We start from the raw sequence: 20,294 nt of genomic DNA on the forward strand, positions 1-20,294 counted from the left end.
TTCTTAGATCCTTGTACACTTTTTTTCCACATTACAGCTGAACACTCAAAGGAGTAAAATAAAGTAGAAGGCCGCGCCGCAGGCGAAAAATAGGTTGTAGATCACATTCAGAATAACAACACATTTGGCGGGCCGCAGTTTATGCACAGCTGACCTAGGATAAGGCGATAAGGAAAGAGGGGAAAAAAATATGGAAGACCAATATACGTAGGTGCTTAAATTTAGAAAACTTCTATTAATATCAGGCCTAACACGCGACAGTCACTAAATATCTCGTGCGTAGGTCTGTGTACCGAGTGATGTGTCACAATGGTGATAGTAAAGGTCACGATACAAAGATAAGTTAGATAACACTCAAACATCATCAGCTTGATTGAAAATAAAAACATCTCCTGACAAAAATCTCTAGGAACAAAACAAACAAAAGGAATTTTAGTTGAGTTAAGAATGCTTGCCACTAATGTCGTAAACTGCCTAATGAACTACGCTAAATTTTATGACGACTTCTCGAACCACCAACCTCTCAATTCCGAGTCCACCGTACTAACCACTACACCACTGAAGTTGGCAAATAAAAAAAATGATTTCAAGGATAAATTAACAAACGAATAGGTATAATCTGACCAAGTATCCAGCGCAGCGGTGACAGAACTTTGAATACACCAGTTTCCGGACAGTGAAGTTAAGAAACATTGTGCGTGGTTGGTATCCGAATGGGTGACCAACTTGAGCAATCATGTGCTGCTTAGCTTTTCTCGACCTTATTCAGACTGAATGAGGGAGAGGGTGGTCACGTATTATTATTTATTGTAATAATAATAATAATAATAATAATAATAATAAAGAATGCATCAGGCATTAATTTCGCCCGGGTTTCAACTTTTACGTTTCTATTGAATGAATGAAATCTCATACAACCTGCATTCTTCAAATTCCCGATGATGTTATTTGCTATCATGTTATCAATTTGTGTTATCATAATATTTGATACTTGGACCAACTTTATTCTACGAAATTCAACCTTCAAAAATAAATATGTAAATAAACAAAAAATTTCCTCAAGACAAATCAATCCAGATCAAGGACTTAAAGGCCTGGAATACATAATCCAGGTACATTATATTGATCCCCGCTTTTTGAAATATTGTTTCGCCATTTGAATTTTTATATCGTAAAATATAAAATGCTGAATAGGAAATACGTGAGAGTTTACCTCAATATGTTACCCCGACGCAAGACTTAGTACATTGTGGTATTTGTACTACCAAGGTCGAAACATTACAATGTAAAATGTAATCGGTATGACTGGACTCATTGTATACTTTTACCTACTTGGTTAATCTTCGGGGTCTACCGTCTCATGTTAAACGAGCTTTGGAATTATGTGCAAAGGCTGATGTATTAAAAACGTCTAAGAATGGACCAACAACAAATAAAGTCACTTGTTATATTGTAAAAAACAATAAAAGAACACAAATAATAGAGTAACAAATAAAATGAGAGAGGCAAAATAATAATAAGAAAGTAATAATGAAAATAATAGAAAGTAAAAAAATCTAGGTACAAAATATCTTAATCAAGGGCGGGATTAGTAAGGCCATCCAACCTCTGAAGACCAGAGGTTTCTAAAATAGCCAAGGTCAGTGAGAGTAAAAAATACTAGATAGGTACTTACAATTTCTGGGCGGACAGTTGCCGCCTACGCAATTTCCCGGGTTTCTGGGTGGACAATTGCCGCCAACACAATTCCCAGAGTTATAATTGTAGCCACCTCCTCCCATGTTACATTGACCATTTCTACAACTCATAATGACTCTGATAAATATGGGACAATGCTATCTAATGCCTGAAACATAACAAAAATCATTATGTTATACTCACATCAGCTGTAATAACAAAAGGTTTTAGAATGTTTGTTCAAATGACAAGGTAACTTTAACAAAGGTAACATTGTCATGTATTTTAAAGAGACAAGAATAAAATTTATTAGTTATTTTCCTAGTTTGAAGAGAAAACTGGAAAAATAAGAAATAATGATACCAAGCCGTTTAGTTTTATTTAAATCCTTTTAAATGAAGTTTACTCTAGCAAAAAATATCAAAAAGAAATCTTGGAAAAATTGCGACTTCATTCCAAAAAGCGCATTTCATTTTTATTTTTGGTTTTCTTCTTCTTTCTTTAATTTGTCCGTTTCGTTGGCAATTGAACCCTAGAATTTCAAGGTCTCTTGCGAGTGCAGATATTGCTGATAATAAGTATACTCGTAAGTATATGTAGTGCTTTATTTAGACTGTCAACTTAGAACAAGTTGTTCCATTATACCAACAGTTTTAGACATCCTACAAAGGTACCTAATGGGTATTTTCAGCGCAACAAACATACCCCCGGAAAAGCGCAAAGGGAAAACGCTAGATTTGCATTTTCCATTAGTTCATCTTTTTCTTTCCTTTACATAATTAATCACATCCTTATTATAATAACTTGGAGTTGTGAGTATTCCCAGCAGCCACACCATTTCCCAAGCTACCTTATGCATTTCCGTTTCATTTTACTACAGCATAGAGCAGGTATATCCTGAATTGTTGATGCTCATTACTTCCAAGTACTGAGTGGCTCATTTAGGGATTTTGTCTACCCTTGTGGAACCTGACGAAACGTTTTCGCGAGAATGTCCCGATAAGCTTGGGTAGACTCAACTAGAGTCTGAAGAAAAAACTAACATTTTCTTCCAAGAAATACCCGAGTATGTATTCACTCAGTTTTGAACAAGACGTCTCCGAAATAGAAAAGAAAAACCAGTCCCAAACCACTCCGCGAAGTACCTCCCAATAGTCCCAATGTAGCATGTGGCCCGCATACACATGGAAGTTGGAAACCCCTGTTTTAGTCGTAAGTCTCCATTGCAACCTTTGAAGATGATAATAATAATAATAATAATAATAACCAGGCCTAACCCGGTACATGACCACAACCTTATGGTACCTATTGAATTTAAACAAACTCCCACACTACAACCGGTGTTATAGTACCTAAGGAAATAATTTTCCAATCGCTTTCCTAATTTTCGACAGTTTAATATTTTATAAAATTAACAATGTCTTGATTTACCCCCTCTTGAGACAATGTTGTTCAATATAATTAAATAAAAAATGAGAAATGTTTTACGTACTTCGCTTTATGAAATTTTCACTCTACATATAATCTTCTTTTTTTCCTGAACAAAATTAATCTTCTTTCCTCCGGTATTCCTGACGGAAAATTAATCTTGTATAATTCTGATAATAATTATACCATTACTAGCTATTGTGATGGAGAGACAAAAGGTATTATTATATTTTTATACCCTACAGCTCAGCGTAAAGGGGGAAAACTATGTACCTACCTATCTAGATTTCTATTCATTTATTTTCACTAAAAATAATAAAAGTAAATAAAATAAGCAGACATTTTTAGAATCAAAGAAAAAAAAATCACAGCATACCTAGGACACAAACTTTAGCTTTTTTTCGTTCTTTTGATCGTTTATTTACATTTTCAACTTTTCTATTAAGTTGTCAACTTCCAAGTTACATAAAAGCATGATTCTTGTTAAGAATGGTCTTGTAAGTTTAGTTTCTCTTTAAAGTCAAAACTTTATAACGACTCTCCTCTAGACCTCGTTAGTTCATTTAGTTTAGTGCTATCATTTTAACTGACTATCTAACTTGGAAAAAAGAGAGGTTTTTGAAAAGGTTCGCTAGAGGGAACTGTTTCTGCTAAGGTCTTATCGTCCCAAAATCGAGGGAATAAGGACAGGATAGGAGAAAGCCAGCCGTTCCGAGAACGAACCTTATCTGTTTAGGATTAAGTCCGCCCCGGGTGGGAATCAAACCCACGACCTAGCGCTTACAAGGCAGACGCTCTACCCTAAAAGCTAACTAGGCTGGCAAAAAAAAAAGACATAATCGATACGTCGTTTTTACCCAAGTGGTCAGGAGCTTTAGCCTTGTAATTGGAGTATTTATTTTAGTAACTGTATACTTTTAGTGCCTACATATATGTAGTTACATACTGAAGTTCCAACATGGGAAGGTGCTTGGGTGCTTGAAATTTCCAGAATGATCCTCGGCTCGGAACCCTTCTCGGGTGGATTTTTTCACTTTCTATTTCATTTATTTTGTACAAATAAAACACTTCATGCTAAAGTGTTTCCAGAGGACAACGTACTCATGAAGCTGGAGTTGTTGTCCCTTTGAATGGCTCGAGATGTTTGCTGTACCAAGTACCTACACTGTTGTTAGTATAGTTACAGTAGATGGCACACAGAGTAACAGGTAGCAGTATACTATTACAAATACTCACCTAAAAAAATACCTAGATACCTACCTAACTACTATAAAAACGAATTAAAAGAAAAAGCTAGTATAAATGTGCACATTGCACAATGGTAAAAAAAAAAAAACTAGATATACGTACCAAAGTAGTTCATGGTGCTATACTACCGTAGTTCATAGTGTTTTACTACCGTAGTTCATAGTGTTTTACTACCGTAGTTCATAGTGCTTTACTACCGTAGTTCATAGTGCTTTACTACCGTAGTTCATAGTGCTTTACTACCGTAGTTCATGGTGCTTTACTACCGTAGTTCATAGTGTTGGTAGTCGAGGTAAGTAAACTCGTCTTGACTGTCGCCTTGTGAACTATAAATAATTTTTACCCCTCAAAAGATACCAGATCTAGTTTTTGTCCCGAAGGATTCATATTTTTTCCCGGAAACATCTGCAATATCTGCATATTATATTTACCTATTATCTCAAGTCAGAACTCAATAAAAAGATGAAATTGTGTGGTTTTTATTGTAATCTCTATGTTTTTGCATTTTATATGGCAAATTTGGCATAAGGAGCTCTCAAAAGTGGCCCATACATCAGTTAGATATTACAAAGGTATAACATTTTCAAAGTACGAAATTCACAAATTAATAAAGAAATAGTTAGGTATACCCGTTGCTGACAATTTTATAAGACAGAAAAAGGTGTGAACGCCTGGTATTTTAGTAAGTATGCAACATGCAGAGTACAATATTATTTTATGATTGACCTACCTCTATGAAATTATCAACCGATTAAATAAATGATTATTATCGTACATTTAAGTGGTTCAGTTCCTGTCAAATGGTTTATAGGTAAATAATTCTAATAAATAGGTAAATAATTACCTTAATTATCTTCAAAATGTTACGTAATGGAAATGGTCAATTAAAGATCATCAAATGTCAAATCATAGGTATAGGCACCTTTTTTCTCGGATAAAAACGTACACGTAAAAGCTTATAAACGAGGAAAACGGCAGAAAAATGTCCTCAAAATCAATATGAAAGCAAGGATGCGCAAGCGAAAGTGTAAAAAAAAAGTATACGAAAAAGCTTTCCACATCCTTTTGCATTTCACTGCGACTAGTACAACTTTAACGCGGAACAAGTAACAAAGTTTGGATCGGTCCGACAAATTGAGCAGGAAAAAAATAAAGTAAGTTTATCGAAGTATTTGCTATGCTTTATAGTACTTGTATTTTATATTATTTTCAATTATGTCTATTAAATTTATTTCTATTTGTAGTCATTTAATTTTTCATTTTGTTCTAGCCTTCAATTAGTTGAAATTTTGTTTTTTATTTTACCTTTTCCTGGTCTTTTATTAATAACACAGGTTTTGTAAGTGTGAGTAAAACACTTACCTATTTAAAACAGAATAAAATACCTACCTTTATGGATCTTATCCCCTACGGTGGACAATTTTAGTAAAAATGGTTCTACTATCAATTTGATCAAATACGCGGTCCCTAAAATAGTTGTTTTTGTTGGACAGCAACTTTGAGATTTCTCCAAAAATAGTCACTACTTACAAAAATAATAGTTTATTCATACAAGAATAAATAAGTAATTTTATTTTTTACGTCAAAAGAAAAAGAAAAAATGAGAAACACTAATACCTATTTACTCGAATAATTGTCCTACTACTCGTACAACCTATTTGGGTTACCGATGGACTGTATGCAAGAAAAAGCAATAATTATGAGTATTACCTATAACAACATCAATAATAAAGTAGAAATACAATTATCTGTGCAGTAAAACTAAAAACTCTTAAAGGTCAACACAATTCTGTAGGTAGATAAGTATACCCGTTATTTTATTGATACTTTAAGGATAGATAATTTTAATCCTGAAACACAGATACCTACTTGATACTTATAGAGATATCAGACTTTTCAAGTTTACAGAACCCTGCACTTATTTTAATAATAGCCATAACTTTTTTCCACATTCGTTTCATAATACGAGCGTTTATTTCAATGACACCTTTGTAGAATAGGTCCCTGAATAGTTAGCCTGGGGGTAAGGATAAATTCATATGCAAATATTACTTCTCTCGTACACTACTATACTACTAACTATAGCTTTAGAGTACACTTCCTCGTAAGTATTAATAAAATACATAAAGTCTTGCGGGTATTGTGAAAACTATGAAATAGTACGTAGTACTACGACACATTTGTTCCTTTCAAACTCAAGAATAACCACCGATCTCAATCCTATAACATGAAATTCAAACAATAAATTAATCAAGTATAACGTTTTTTTTTTTTTTTAAAAAAGATGTTTGACAAATGAAATATAAGAGAGAAGGAAGACAGGAAAGGAGAAAGCCAGCCGTTCTGAGAACGAACATTATCCGATCAGGATAAAATCCACCCCGAGCGGGAATCGAACCCGTGGCCTAGCGCTTACAAGGCAGACCAACCAAGCTAACTAGGCTGGCAAAAACATTTTTATTATTGATAACTACTATGTCTTTCTGTAGTTTCTACAGTAAAATATTTCGCTCAAAAAAAATTAAGAGTGTTTTCCCTGTCTCTTTGTCATTAATTCCAAACTTGAACCACCATCTTTTGTCTGAATCGGTCATTGAAATTTGAATTATTATTAAATCCCATTAAAATTTCCCAACGACACACAGAAAAATAACAATTTTAGCCGATCAAATTACTTACCTTATTATTTACCTAGGACAGGGGTGTACAAACTCAAGGTGACCGCGGGCCACATTGGACCTTAAATTGTTGGCCGCGGGCCGCATTTTTTTTTTTTTTTTTTTTTTGGAACTTTTTTCCTCTTTCTCCTCTAAAAGAGGTGTCACTCTGGAAATTTTCCTGACTTTGCACCTATGTAGGTACGCATACTATTACTACGCTTCCACAGCTACTAAATAGTACCAATGTATTTGAACATAAGTCGTATCTTCCTTTTGCTATTTTCAGGTGATAATAGTGGAAAATGAAGAAATGGTACAATGCCAGGCAATGCACCATTACCATCATGATATGTAATTGTGAAAGAAAAATATGAAAGCTAAAAATTGAACTTTCACTTTTTTTTCTTCAAATTTTCTAAAAAGGTTTGTGTTTAACGCCCTGTTACTCTTAACAAATTAAGGCAGACCTTAATAGGTAGGTAGGTAGGTATAGGTATACCTAGGCGTGATAGAATTTCGGAAAAAATGACCGCAACGCAAAAGCCAACATAAACGCCTTTTATCAACAAAATGTAAATTTCAAAAAGTAGGTAACCTCTTTTGAAGAATTTATAAACGTTTACTTGAAGGCAGCAGTTCAAAGTGTTCGGGGAAAAAAGCTTGTTGCTAATATTGTGGGTGCACAATTTGAAAACAATAACTTTGAAACATAAATCAGTAGCGTGTGGTTGCCGAAAAAAGCGAAAGATTTCTACGGAGTACCTAATACCTGGGTATTCAAATTTCTGAAATAAATAAAAATTGAACTGCCCTCCCTATTTCTCACAGGGAGAAATTTCCTCTATTAATTTTCAAACCTGGAAAAATATCTTCTTCTTCTTCTTCTTCTTCTTCTTCTTCTTCTTCTTCTTCTTCTTCTTCTTCTTCTTCACTGAGTAAAGGCCACAATCCCCCCCTAGTAACCACCTGTTACTCCGCCCCTGACCTAAAGCAAAATATCCACCCCCCCCATACTTTTGAATTATTTCCACAAAAGAAAAACACCTTTGCGTGTTTCCTATGTGCAAAGCTTGGTGGTAATAATAATACAAGAAAACCCCTTTGAGTACAGTCGGATACCAAATGCTCGAAAGTTTCAAAGGTTGGTGACATTTTTTTTTTTTTTTTTTTTTACATGGTTTTAAGAAATCTCGTCGTCCAGAAGAGTGCAGAGACTGCGGGAGAGAAATGTTCCGCTCTCGACCAACATTTTGAGTTTCGTTTATATTTTTAGTTTGATAACTATGCAGCTAATAGGGAGCGCGCAGCGCGACCGTATTTTTTTATTATTTTCTACAAGTACGGCCATGCCTTTTCTACAAGTTTGGCCATGCCTCGGGATGAACGGGATTCCGGAGCGAAGCGACGGAATTCAGCTAGTATTTAAATATACTCACACAAATAAGAAGAAAAATCAATTAAATGCGAAAGAAAAGATCAAAAATTAGCGAAAAAAAGGAACAAAATCTTACTGTGGTTTTGGTAGTGTTCCTCGTTCCTCAGGCTTTCACGAACTTCGGTAGAATAAAGTCTTATCTATAGACGTTAAAATAAATGATGATAATTTTACAATGTAATGTCAACTTGACTTTCATCTGATTAGGCTTGTATGGACCTATTGATAAATTTAAATCTTTCCTAGGTGCACTTCAAAAAACTATCTCATTGAAAGTACCTACAGACCTACAACTATACTTTCAAAACGGTATATACCTATGGCTCTTATACCCGCTACACAATACATCTTAATACGATCTCCGGAAAGGCCTGTTTCAATCAACAAAGTTTTATAAAAGGAATCATAGATCATACGTAGGTGATAAGTGTAAAAACAATAACCTAAAGACAGGTTGACTATAATCAACTCTGAAATATTAGTACTTTCAGGCTTACGAGTGTAACACATGAACTGTCTCGTAAATAAACCTCCTTCCCCATAACTCACTGCCTCCGTTTAGATTTTTATCAAGTAAATAAAAGTACAAGGTATAAACGTTCTATTATTTTCTAACTTTTGACATTTTCCATTGTTCAGGTAGAAAAAATGGGGATTTGACGTTTAAAAAAAATCTGTTACAGAAAGTTTGTCGTAAAGGATTAAATGGAATCAAAGTCGGGGAAAAGCTTTTTTGAGGATATGAAAGTTTGAAACAATAAAAAAGGTTTTTTCTAATGCACGTGGGAATATAATCAGTGGAAATGAAATAGGTAAACATAGATATCTGAGAGTAAGTTTAACAAAAAATTTCCGTGAGAGAAATGTGAGAGCTTTTGTCACTTTTACTTTTCAAGTTCGAAATAAAGGTTGGGATTCAGGGGACTAGGGTTTGTGGGTTATTTGGGACACAAATTGTTTGTGTTTCAACTGTTTATTAGGTTAGGTAGCTACTTAAACTATACAACTCGACCCAATTAAAACAAAAAGCCACAAAAACTTCGTTCCTTTCAAAAACTACATTCATTATTACTTAGTTTAATTGTTTTCCCTATTATTTTATTAGGTAATGCTCATTGTATAAAAGTTGGGAAAGTATGAAAGGGATTAATTATTGCTCTTAATTTTCTTTCTACCTAACTTATTTCATACCTGAATTCATTCATTTTAATAAAATTATTTTCAAACGATTAATTTTCATAGGTATTACGGGTAGCATCATTTCCTCATTTTTTTTTCAGCACAAATTCCATTTTCGGCTGGAGCTCGGAGCTGAAAATTTCATTATCTTCAATCTCCCACCCTTCTTGCCTGTCCCGAAAATGTTTATAATAGTAAAATTTCTGTTGATACTTTATATCCCTCACATTTTACGGATTTTATGAAACCTAATTTGAAATTTTGCCCGGGGAGGAAAATTACCTTTTTCTTTCGCCAGACTTCCGTTTTATTAAAAAAAAAAAAAATCCCAGACCTTCTGTGCATGGTTGATTATTTTTCTCAACTCTCATGATACTTACCGTGCGCTGTTGAGAACAAAGGTTCCGGTTTTCATCCCTGAGGTGATGTTATAGGAGGAAAAAGTAGGATAAAAAGAAGGGAAGAAAACGCTGGAATAATAATGAGCGAACTCATTTTCTTGAGCTTGATCGACGAAATTGTCGGAGGAAAAATCTGAAAGACCTTTCATAGTTTCAAGGTGAAGTGACTTTTCATCACTCTTTTTCATTAATTTCCCACTATATTACAGTTCCTAATCAGCCTCACAGCAGAAATATTAGCAAGAGGCATAATACTGGAAAAATAAAACTTCAAGTAGAGAGGGGGAAAAACAAACAAACGAAAATATATGTAAAGTACACAACGTACAACAATACCTATATTTTATTAAACAAAAATAATCAAATATACCTCTCTTAATTTTGACAAAATCATAAAACATCCACACAAATATCAATCAAAGAATAATAATCATTTAAAGATTGCTATCTCCCTAATCTAAAATCATTCGACCGTAAAATCCTCAAGCATTATTAGGTCAACATCAACATAAAATAAACTCTTATCAAACCAAAAACGAACACAAATCAAACGAACAAAAATAAAATCTGGTCACTAGTAAAATAAAATTCCGATAAACCCCAATATTTTGAAATATTCCATTTCCGATTTTTTAGAAATCGTAATACGAACAAATACTTTTTTCGAGAATTTAGACAACTTTGCAGGGAACCGACATCAAAATATTTTTATTTCAAGAAGAAGATAAGATGAAAGTATTTTTACGGAAGAAAGAATTGACTTATCGTCTGGAAATGTAACCAGGGGGATTTCCGAGATCTATCTTCGACAGCCACCTCCGCTACATTGTCCTCCTCTACAGTTGCCCATGCTTCTTTGAGGAGGTCTACTGCAGTTACCTCCGGAACAGTTGTTGCCCCTGGGAGGACAACCCCCTCCTGAACAGTTCTGAGAGCCATCTGTGAAACAGTTATATCAATGAGTGACTATCTAACTATACCAATAATCTACCTACTTTAGATACAGAATTAGTTCGTGGGACATGAACCAGCACACATTCGTACAAAAGATCTCAGTACCTACATAAGAATGAATTTTATTTTGGAACAAAGCTCACAGGATTTACTTTTAATCCCGTGCAAAGGTTCAAAATTAGATATCAACAAAGTAGAAAATTCACAGTGCGTCTATTTGGCTTTCTCAATAAAAATATACCTTTACCTAAATCTACCTGAGCTACCAGGAGAAATTAACAAAGCAAATTAATGAAATGTAAACAGTAAGAAATGTAAGGAACAAAAACATTAAGAAAATACTCAGGACAATACATTTTTACTTTCTATTTTTTTTAAGTATCTTAATAAAATAAGCGTGTACCTATTTGTCTAGCTCAAAGTTCAGTCCCCTCTCATTTCAAATGACATTTTCTCTCGTGGAGACAAAAAATATGTAAAACAGCCCATTAAAATTCCTACTTGGGTTTGTTTGTTTTATTCCTCTCTCTCTCTCTCTCTCTCTCTCTCTCTCTCTCTCTCTCTCTCTCTCTCTCTGAGATTTGATCCCATTTTTTTCTTTCGGCAAAAGTTTCATTCCTGCTTGATTTTTGTTTTTTATCTACCCGAGCATGTTTGTTTTGTTCTTTTGATCTTTTTTTCATCCATATTCCCTTTATCCTACCTAAAAATGGGAATTATTTCATATTTTTCTCCCCCTAAAGCACACGGACATAATTCAATGAGGAAGCTTTTGAAAAAGGCCATTTTTGAAGAAAGCTGTACCGAAAAGGGGCCTTTTTTCATCGACCTCCTCAAAGAGTGGAGACGCTAATTTTCACAGCTTGAATTCCGAGTAACATTAACTAAAATGAAGTTCTCTTCAAAAGCGTTTACACACATTTTTACCAGAATAAACCTAGAAAAAAGGTTGACAAATAGGTAGCTAACCCCAAACCCCAGGGATAAAACGAAAGTACCTAACTTTGCACTCATAAAAAGAGATGTCAGAAAAAAAGTAATATTTTTTTTCCCAAGTGCACCTAACTCGTAACTTTACACTGAACTTGAAAAAAAAGTGTTTTTCAAGCTTCTCGCTTTCTCTTGTCAATATTCAAGTACTTACAGCAATGAGTACACTCAAGCTCATCTTAACCTAATACCTTTCTAAGGTAAAATGTCCAAAGGCATCAGAAACTGGAAAGGTACTCGTACTCCATAGGAACGTTGAGTTTTGAGAAAAAGGGTTTGAGGTGCCGAAGCTTTTGGAGAGCTTTAACCTTTTTATTTTTCAACGTATGAATACTGAATGGCTTTCTATGTTTCGAGTTTTTGTTTTTCTCGAGGACCTTTGTTTTTTGAGGCTGAAAATTCACGCAGTTTTGTTTTCCGTTCTCTCGGAAAAATCCTTTTCTTTTCAAGGACATTCTACGGGAAGCATGAAAAGGGCGGGTACTTTTCCTTTTATCTTTTTATTATTCTAAGATACTCTTGCAGGGTTATCTTTCCTCTCCTCCTCCCCATTTTATAAGTGATGAAAAGTCAGCCATCAATCTTGTTTGTTTGAATTTGTCCTCAAAATATTTTGTTATTTTTTTGATGATAACATAAAGAGGCTTGGGGGAAAAAGTTTTGCTGCCTACATCGTACTTACGACGCGACTTTAAGTCAGTTTTAGAACACACCTGCCTACCTGATTATAGTAATAATAATAATAATAATAATAGACTCTTGAGTGGAAGGCAACCACTAGGCGAGGTTAACGCCTTAGGCGTTCTCTACCACCTAACCCTTAGAGCTCCATTATTATGTGGTCAAATTCTCAGATAAAGAAGGATAAAATCCCATACCTCGGCTAGAATTGAACCCACGCCCTCCTGCTTACCAGGCGAGCGTCTTGACCACTACGCCACCGAGGCATGTTTATAAAATCAAGATCCATTCACATTTCACACACTGATCGCTCTATCTCTTGAACCACAACACCTAGAAAGCTGAAATTTGGTAGGAACATTCCTTTTATGGTCTGCACACATAAGAAAGGATTTTGCGAAAATCTAAACCGATCCTGAGATATGATCAATTTTTGATCGCTAAAATCTCCATAAGACTGAAATAAAATTAGCCTGGAGCGAAATCCTCGGTTTACCCGAAAACTCCCTTATTACATCGTGAACTATCATAAGAGGATTAGTAAAGATAAAAAGCAAAATCATTGAACAGAGTTAATTAAATTAGACTAACGAGAATTTTACCACGAGGATGAATAAGGTAGAAGAATATGAGGAGAAGGCAATTTAGTTTGCCTTAAAAGATGAAAAAATCAGATTAATATTTTATGTGAAGTCGTAGGAAAATTGGAGTTTTTGGTGAGCGCGGTTAAAAAATAGCGATGAAAGAGGAAAAATGAAAACATCATCATCAACAACAACAACAACAACACCCAAAACGATGTCCAAAATAATAAAAATGAAACATAGGTAAGAGGATTTGTAATCCAGGGTTTACAGAATTTATAAAATCTTTTCAATTTATAAAATTTTCATGAATGGAAAATCGAGCACACTTAGGAACTAGCTCTTGGCCAGATTGGGACAGTACTTTAAACAAACATAAATGACTTTCAATATTCTGAGTTACCTACCTAGGCTTATTTCTATTGAAAATGTTTATTGATACCACCTATCTGTTCATATTTTGAAAATCGAAAACCCATGACAATCTTAAACCAACAAAGACATAAAAATATTCTACTTCTATAGGTAGGTAGGTACCTATATGGACTTTGCTATAATCTATATATTCTATATCAACAATACATAGGGAAAGCAAAGTGTAGCATAGCCTTCAACACTTGCACACAGCACTCTACCCTAGCGACTAGCTATCAAGAAATCCAAGTTCGATTCCCGGTGAGGTCAAAAAATTCACCGCACTTGGTACCGGAGTAAACAGTTTGTGTTGTACAAAGGCTAATTTTACCTACCCTAAGATACCTCAGTACAGGGCCGCATTTAGGGAGGGAGGGGGGGGGGCCTCGAGGCCCATTTTTCTCCTTTACTGTACGTCAGACTCCGAAAAATTGCCGGCCACCCCCTCCCCTAGCTTCGAGCTTCATTTTTCTCCTGTACTGTAGGTCAGACTTTGAAAATTTTGAGCGTCCATTAGTGTTTGGACCCTCGGGCCCCCCCCTCAGCAAAATCCTGGATACGGCCCTGGCTCAGTACTTATGCAAAATTTAAAATGATATCCAGAACAAACGAGAAGAAAAAAAAAATGCATTAAAAACTCAACTTGTTTAAATAGAACCAGCAGAGCGACATCTTCTGAACTTGTGGTACAACGACATCAGTATCTACATAATAATGAGATTTTTTCAAGAGGATTTAGCTAAAAAGTAAAGTAAAGTGGTACCAACTAGGTATCTCTATCCACAAAGACAGAAAAGTGTGGGACTTTTTTTTTTTACCTTTTTTTTATATCCGTAAAGGATAGTTTTTTTTGTAAAAAAAAAAAAAAAAAAAAAAAAAAAAAAAATAAATTTTTTGGTTTGAAAGGGGGAAAAGGGTTTTTTTTAGCGAGAAAAAAAAAAAAAAAAAAATCATGAATTTTGAGCTTGAAGAGGATGAAAGCGTTTTATTTACGAGTGAAACCTGAATGGAAGAAGAGAGAAAAGTACAAAGGAAGAGGAGAAGTACAAGAAAGAAATAGGAGTGGGAGAGAAAGGAATGAGAATTATAGTAATAGAAAGTAAAAAAGAAAGTGGATGGAAAGCGAAAAAAATAAAAATTCAGACAAAATAATAATGTTAATAATAATATTTATAATAATAAAATTAAAAGTAGCTGTATACAAGCAAAGCTTACTTCGTGCATTTTTGTATGAATCCAACAGCTTTCCATTAAAGTTCAACTTTGAGATGGAAATGAAAGTTTTAGCTTCAACCACAGATATACCATTGTAGGTGCTTGTATCTGTGTTTTTATTTCAATGTCTGTGTACCTCAGCGTCTGACATTAGCAGGTGTACAGATTATTATTAGAGAAGTAGACAGGTACTTGCTTACTATTATTTTCATTTTATTTTTTACTTTCTTCACTTTAGAGTGATGGAAAATATAGTATAGCTTCGCTTAGTAGAAACCACTAGTAGAAAGTAAAAAAGGAAAATCTAAAGGAAACACCAGTTGCAATCTAGACGAACATAGTGCCTCAGGCATTCTCTGTCACTTAACACAATTGTTCTATTACCTACCTTGACTTCTTCGCTGAACGATGAATCTGTCTGTCTGTCTGTCTCTCTCTCTCTCTCTCTCTCTCTCTCTCTCTCTCTCTCTCTCTCTCATGCTAAACGTTGGCTAAATCTTCTGTAGACTGCCACAATGTTGTGTCTTTTCATAAGCGGGTTCATGCTCCTGCAATATGGCGTAACCCCATCTTCAGCATGGGGAGGTCTCTTCAACAGGTTTAGCCCGGAGATGCTCACAAATTTGGGATACGGAGGACACAGCTTCCGGGCACAGCCATTCTTACAGGTGAGCCAAAATTTTGAGCTTACTTACTTTCCGTGTGTCACCATAATCAAATCTTATTCTCCCGGAGTCCCCGGCTCTGTGATCATGAAGAATTTTTGAACTGAAACTCATGACTTTCCTAATCATCATCAGTTACATAGCCCTCAGGACAGCAGATTCAAATACCCTTATTTGGACAGCATTATCTAGAAAGGAATCAGTCAACAGAAACCAACTTTCAAAGCCCCGAAATGCGTAGCAAAAAAAGAGTTCCAGTGATCTTGATCTATTAACAGAAACGAACCATTGAACAAGGGGAACTGGGCAAGGGCGTAGCCAGGATTTCAGCAAGGGGGGGGGGGGCAGGACACGCAATTTCGATAATATCTAGTGTAAGTCGATACTATGTCCTCTCACCCATTTAATGAAGGGGGGGAGGCATACATCTCATCTTATATTATAAGAACAAGATCCATTCACTCATTCACATTTCACACACTGATCGCTCTATCTCGAGAACCACAACCCCTAGAAAGCTGAAATTTGGTAGGGATATTCCTTTTATGGTCTAGGTGTGCAATAAGAAAGGATTTTGCGAAAATCTAAACCGATCCTAATCAGCCTCTCGGCTTTCTATTTCTTGGTTCTCCTCAAGTTTAGTTGTTGGCCTACGTTATATGTTGGTGGTTGGCAAAATAGTTGGCTCGCTGTCCTACCGTTGGCCAACAGTTCCCCAACCATATGTAACCATTTCCCAACAATGGGCCAACCATTCTCCCAAACGATGAGCCAACCTCTCCTTGCTTCGATGGAGTGGTGGTCAAAACGAAATCACAGGAACTGCGGAGTCAATCTCAGCCAAGCCATGACATCTCATTAACCAACATAACAGCAAGAAGTAATGGGGTTCCCCAATTTTCGGTCTTTCACGCACAATTTTACAAGCAAATAAATTCGAAAAGGGAAACTGGGAAAGTGAGGTTTTCCAAATTAGACCACGTCCTAAACTGGGAGCGAAAGCTACTCGTAAATTCATTTCCAAATTGAACTTTCAATTATTTATCTGACTGCATGACTGCTTTTCATAATTAGTTTCCCAAAACTCCGAATTCCCTTTTTTTGCTCATCCTAAGGGCAGTGGTGTAGTAAGAATTTCAAAAGGGGAAGCTATAGGAGCCCACCTCTGTGGCCGAGTGGTCAAGAGCACTGACTCTCAACCCGGAGGTGTTGGGTTCAAATCCTGGCCAGCGCGGAAATTTTTCAACCAAAATTCTTCCGTGCTTGGATAGGCATTGCCGAGGTACAGACAGTGCCGAGGTACATTTTTTAAGGGGTAATGAGGAAAAAAAATATTATAGAGAGGAAGAGGGTGTTGGTGTTTCCCCTAGCTTCCATATGTAAGAGACGCCACTGGAAAAAGCTATGGTGTGAAAAAATTCCACGTAAATTCAGGCGAAAATTCTCGTATCGTATACGAACAAGTTTGAAATCCCAAGTGAACGACTATCCATTAGCAAACTTTTGCTTTTAAATTTCATAGTTTTTTCCTCCGGAAAAGGCAAACTCGTTTTCAAGCTATGTTTCAAGGGTATAGGTTATAGGACTATAGGTTTAGCTGGCTATGTGTAAGGCCTTACACTGTAAGAGGCAAACTTTGACCAAAACAGAAGCCAAAGGGTCGGAGAAGCTATCTAATGGAATTTTCTGCTGACTGAAGAGTTTAATTTTCTTTTAAACCCAAATTGTCTTCTGGAAAATGTAGGTATACCTAAGGCCAGCCACCCACGCTCGGACCATCTGAACCTGTGCGGCGGGAAAAGCTTCAGACCGCGGTCTTCCAAACGGTCTGACAGACCGTGATGGTCTTTCAGACGGTCTGACAGACCGCGGTCTTTCAGACAGTCTGAGCGTGAATGGCGGGAATAATGTAGCTACGTAAGAAGATACTGAAGTGTCTACTCGAGCACTTACCATTAGTCTTCCACATATCTTGCAAATTCTGTTAACTTATTGAAGAAGAAGAAGAAGAAGAAAATAAAGAAGAAGAAGAAGAAGAAGAAGAGGAAGAAGAAGAAGAAGAAGAAGAAGAAGAAGAAGAAGAAGAAGAAGAAGAAGAAGAAGAAGAAGATGATGATGATGATGATGATGATGATGATGATGATGATGATGATGATGATGATGATGATGATGATGATGATGATGATGATGATGATGATGATGATGATGATGATGATGATGATGATGATGATGATGATGATGATGATGATGATGATGATGATGATGATGATGATGATGATGATGATGATGATGATGATGATGATGATGATGATGATGATGATGATGATGATGATGATGATGATGATGATGATGATGATGATGATGATGATGATGATGATGATGATGATGATGATGATGATAAAGAAGAAGAAGAAGAAGAAGAAGAAGAAGAAGAATCACACCACACACACACCATCGCACCACACACCTCATCCCACCATATACACAATCACACCACACACCATCCATACCCAATTACCCACACACCCCATCACACCACCCACACCATCGCATCACACACCTCATCCCCTCATATACACCATCACACAATCACACGTCCCAGTTTCATTCCAGTGAGATTATTTATTTTAGTCTAAAAGTGTAATCTTCTAGGATTCCTAGTAAAGATTGACAATAGGTACTTCTTCACAGAAGGAATGGTAGTCATTGAAGAAGAAGAAACAGACAGAGACAACTAACACGATTAGGTTTGTAAACTCTGGTTTGTTTTCTCTGTAGGATTTAATTTGTAGTGAGCCTGACAGTTTGACCTTTGGCTTCATTCAAGTTCTAGAGTCAAACTTCATTTCAATTAAGGTTCGTCTTGAAAATAGCTTCCAGCTTTGGTTGTTAAATTCCTATTTTGTTACAATTAACTTTCATTTTTCAAAGTATCCCTTAGCTTGAGTTGTTAAAACTATTAAAATTCATCTACAGTTCTGTGGTCCCATCAGAGTTGTAAAACAAGCCCTCTAGAAGAGAGACTTTTCATTTTATTGTACCCCGAATAAATTTTACTGAGCAAGTTCGACATAAATTCATAGATAATTTTTGTGTTTATCAGTGTTATGACAGCATTACTATTCTGTAGGTAATTCCTATGAACTCTACACATTTTCTTTTTACCACAAATATTCGCCACACGATTAAAGTGACTACTATAATAGGCTACTCCATTCTCCTCACAAGGTACCTACAAAACGTATTCCAATCCGAAAAAAACTTCTATTCTGTCGGGACTCGAACCTAGGACCTCCGGTGCCCGATCCTAGTGTGACACCCGCTCACTGAGGTTATTAAGTTAATATTTATGTTGGTAACCTGGGATACAAAAAGCACCTATTAATCATACAGGAATTTCCCTTCCACTCCTGTTCCTTAGGGAATAGCGGGATCTTTTTTGTTTTCCATCTTGCAGACGGGTGAATTATTTACTAACCCGAACTGTTCCAAATACGTGTCTGAGTGTCTGGTCACCATGAGTTTTATTTTCTATTTTCACCATTCATTCTATTCCAAGACTAGGAGTTCAATAAACTGTTGACCGCAAAGAAAATGATTCCCACAGTGCAAATTCCTTTTTACTTTCCTTATCCTGTAGGAAGAAAAGTATTTACTTTTATTTAACTTGTGAGATCTCTATTTGTATGGGTCAAATCTTGGGACTGTTTTTGTACCACATTTACTGAACTGTTTGACTGAAAAGTTAGTACCTACCAATGAACAGCATTAAACAGAAATTACCATTCACAAGACAAGGTCCCTTTCACACCCGTATTTATGACCAAAAATTCTCGGTCTCAGATCAGTCTTAAACAAATTTTGGCCAATCAGATGTTTGGACCTCACACATGGCCTTGCTGCTTAGCGTGTAAATAAATAAATAAGATGTTTGGAATTGATGTTTGAGCACTTGCTGAGAGCCAGCATTTTGTTCATAAATATGGGTGTTAGGGTTCTCTTCTACTTAATGTTGTCCCTATGCATTTTTTATGACAACAGGATATTCTGTCAACATTTTCGAAAGTTTAAATAAGTATTTTTTATTTTATTTTCAAGTCTATTCGAGCTTTGACTAATAAGTATATATTTCACTTGTGTTCCCAGGACCCAGATGTGCTATCTCTTCAAGAAGCTGAGAACGAGCTTGAGTCTCCTTGCTATGGAAAGAAATGTACAGCCAATGAACACTGCTGTCCTGGATCAGTATGTGTGGATGTGGACGGAGGTAGGATTTCTGCCTTTAATTTTTTTAATCTTCCTTTTAAGAATTTAAGTGTATAGAAATGAAAAGACGAGTGGTAAGTTGAACAGGAAAAGCTATGTGGAAAGAGTACATTTTATTGTAAAAGAAAATTTCGGAAAAGTGGTACCATTTTCCAGTAGTACAGGAATCGTACTTCTTATTGCCAATCAGTTGAGTTTTATGATCCCGAAAGTGGTTTTTCCTGTACTACTGGAAAATGGTACGACTTTTCCTAAATTTTCTTTCGCCAAACGATGTAAACCGCCGTTTTGCATATTGCCTTATGGTCAGTCAGCTAATTTTCGCACTCCTTATGGCCAATCAGTTGAATTTTGTGTAATCAGTTTTTTAGGTATACCCAAAAAATTGTACTATACCGGGTGTCATAGTGGTTTCACCTAGAGACCACCTTACTGAACCGTGTGTCATAGTGGTTTTGCACAGAGACCACCTAATATCTCGCAAATGGTAAGTTTTT

At 35.8% G+C, this 20,294-nt stretch overlaps 1 protein-coding gene and 1 long non-coding RNA gene across 2 annotated transcripts in view; one reads left to right on the plus strand and one right to left on the minus strand.

The window, feature by feature from the left end:
• Positions 1–1,710: 1,710 nt before the first annotated feature.
• LOC113468433 lies at positions 1,711–8,632 on the minus strand. Its single transcript, XR_003392188.1, has 2 exons — positions 8,525–8,632; positions 1,711–1,846 (listed from the first exon to the last, which is right to left on the minus strand). It is a non-coding gene; the product is annotated as an uncharacterized LOC113468433 (long non-coding RNA).
• A 6,749-nt stretch (positions 8,633–15,381) lies between these two features.
• LOC103511631 (prohormone-3) overlaps positions 15,382–20,294 on the plus strand; it is a 10,912-nt gene continuing 5,999 nt past the window's right edge. Inside the window, exons 1-2 of the mRNA XM_008476357.1 lie at positions 15,382–15,534; positions 19,678–19,798. Of these exons, the coding sequence (XP_008474579.1) occupies positions 15,382–15,534; positions 19,678–19,798 (274 nt within the window). The remainder of the gene's footprint in view (positions 15,535–19,677; positions 19,799–20,294) is intronic.

This window comes from Diaphorina citri, unplaced genomic scaffold (genome assembly GCF_000475195.1).
Source record: "Diaphorina citri unplaced genomic scaffold, Diaci psyllid genome assembly version 1.1 scaffold734, whole genome shotgun sequence".
In the NCBI taxonomy this organism is placed as follows: Eukaryota; Metazoa; Arthropoda; class Insecta; order Hemiptera; family Psyllidae; genus Diaphorina; species Diaphorina citri.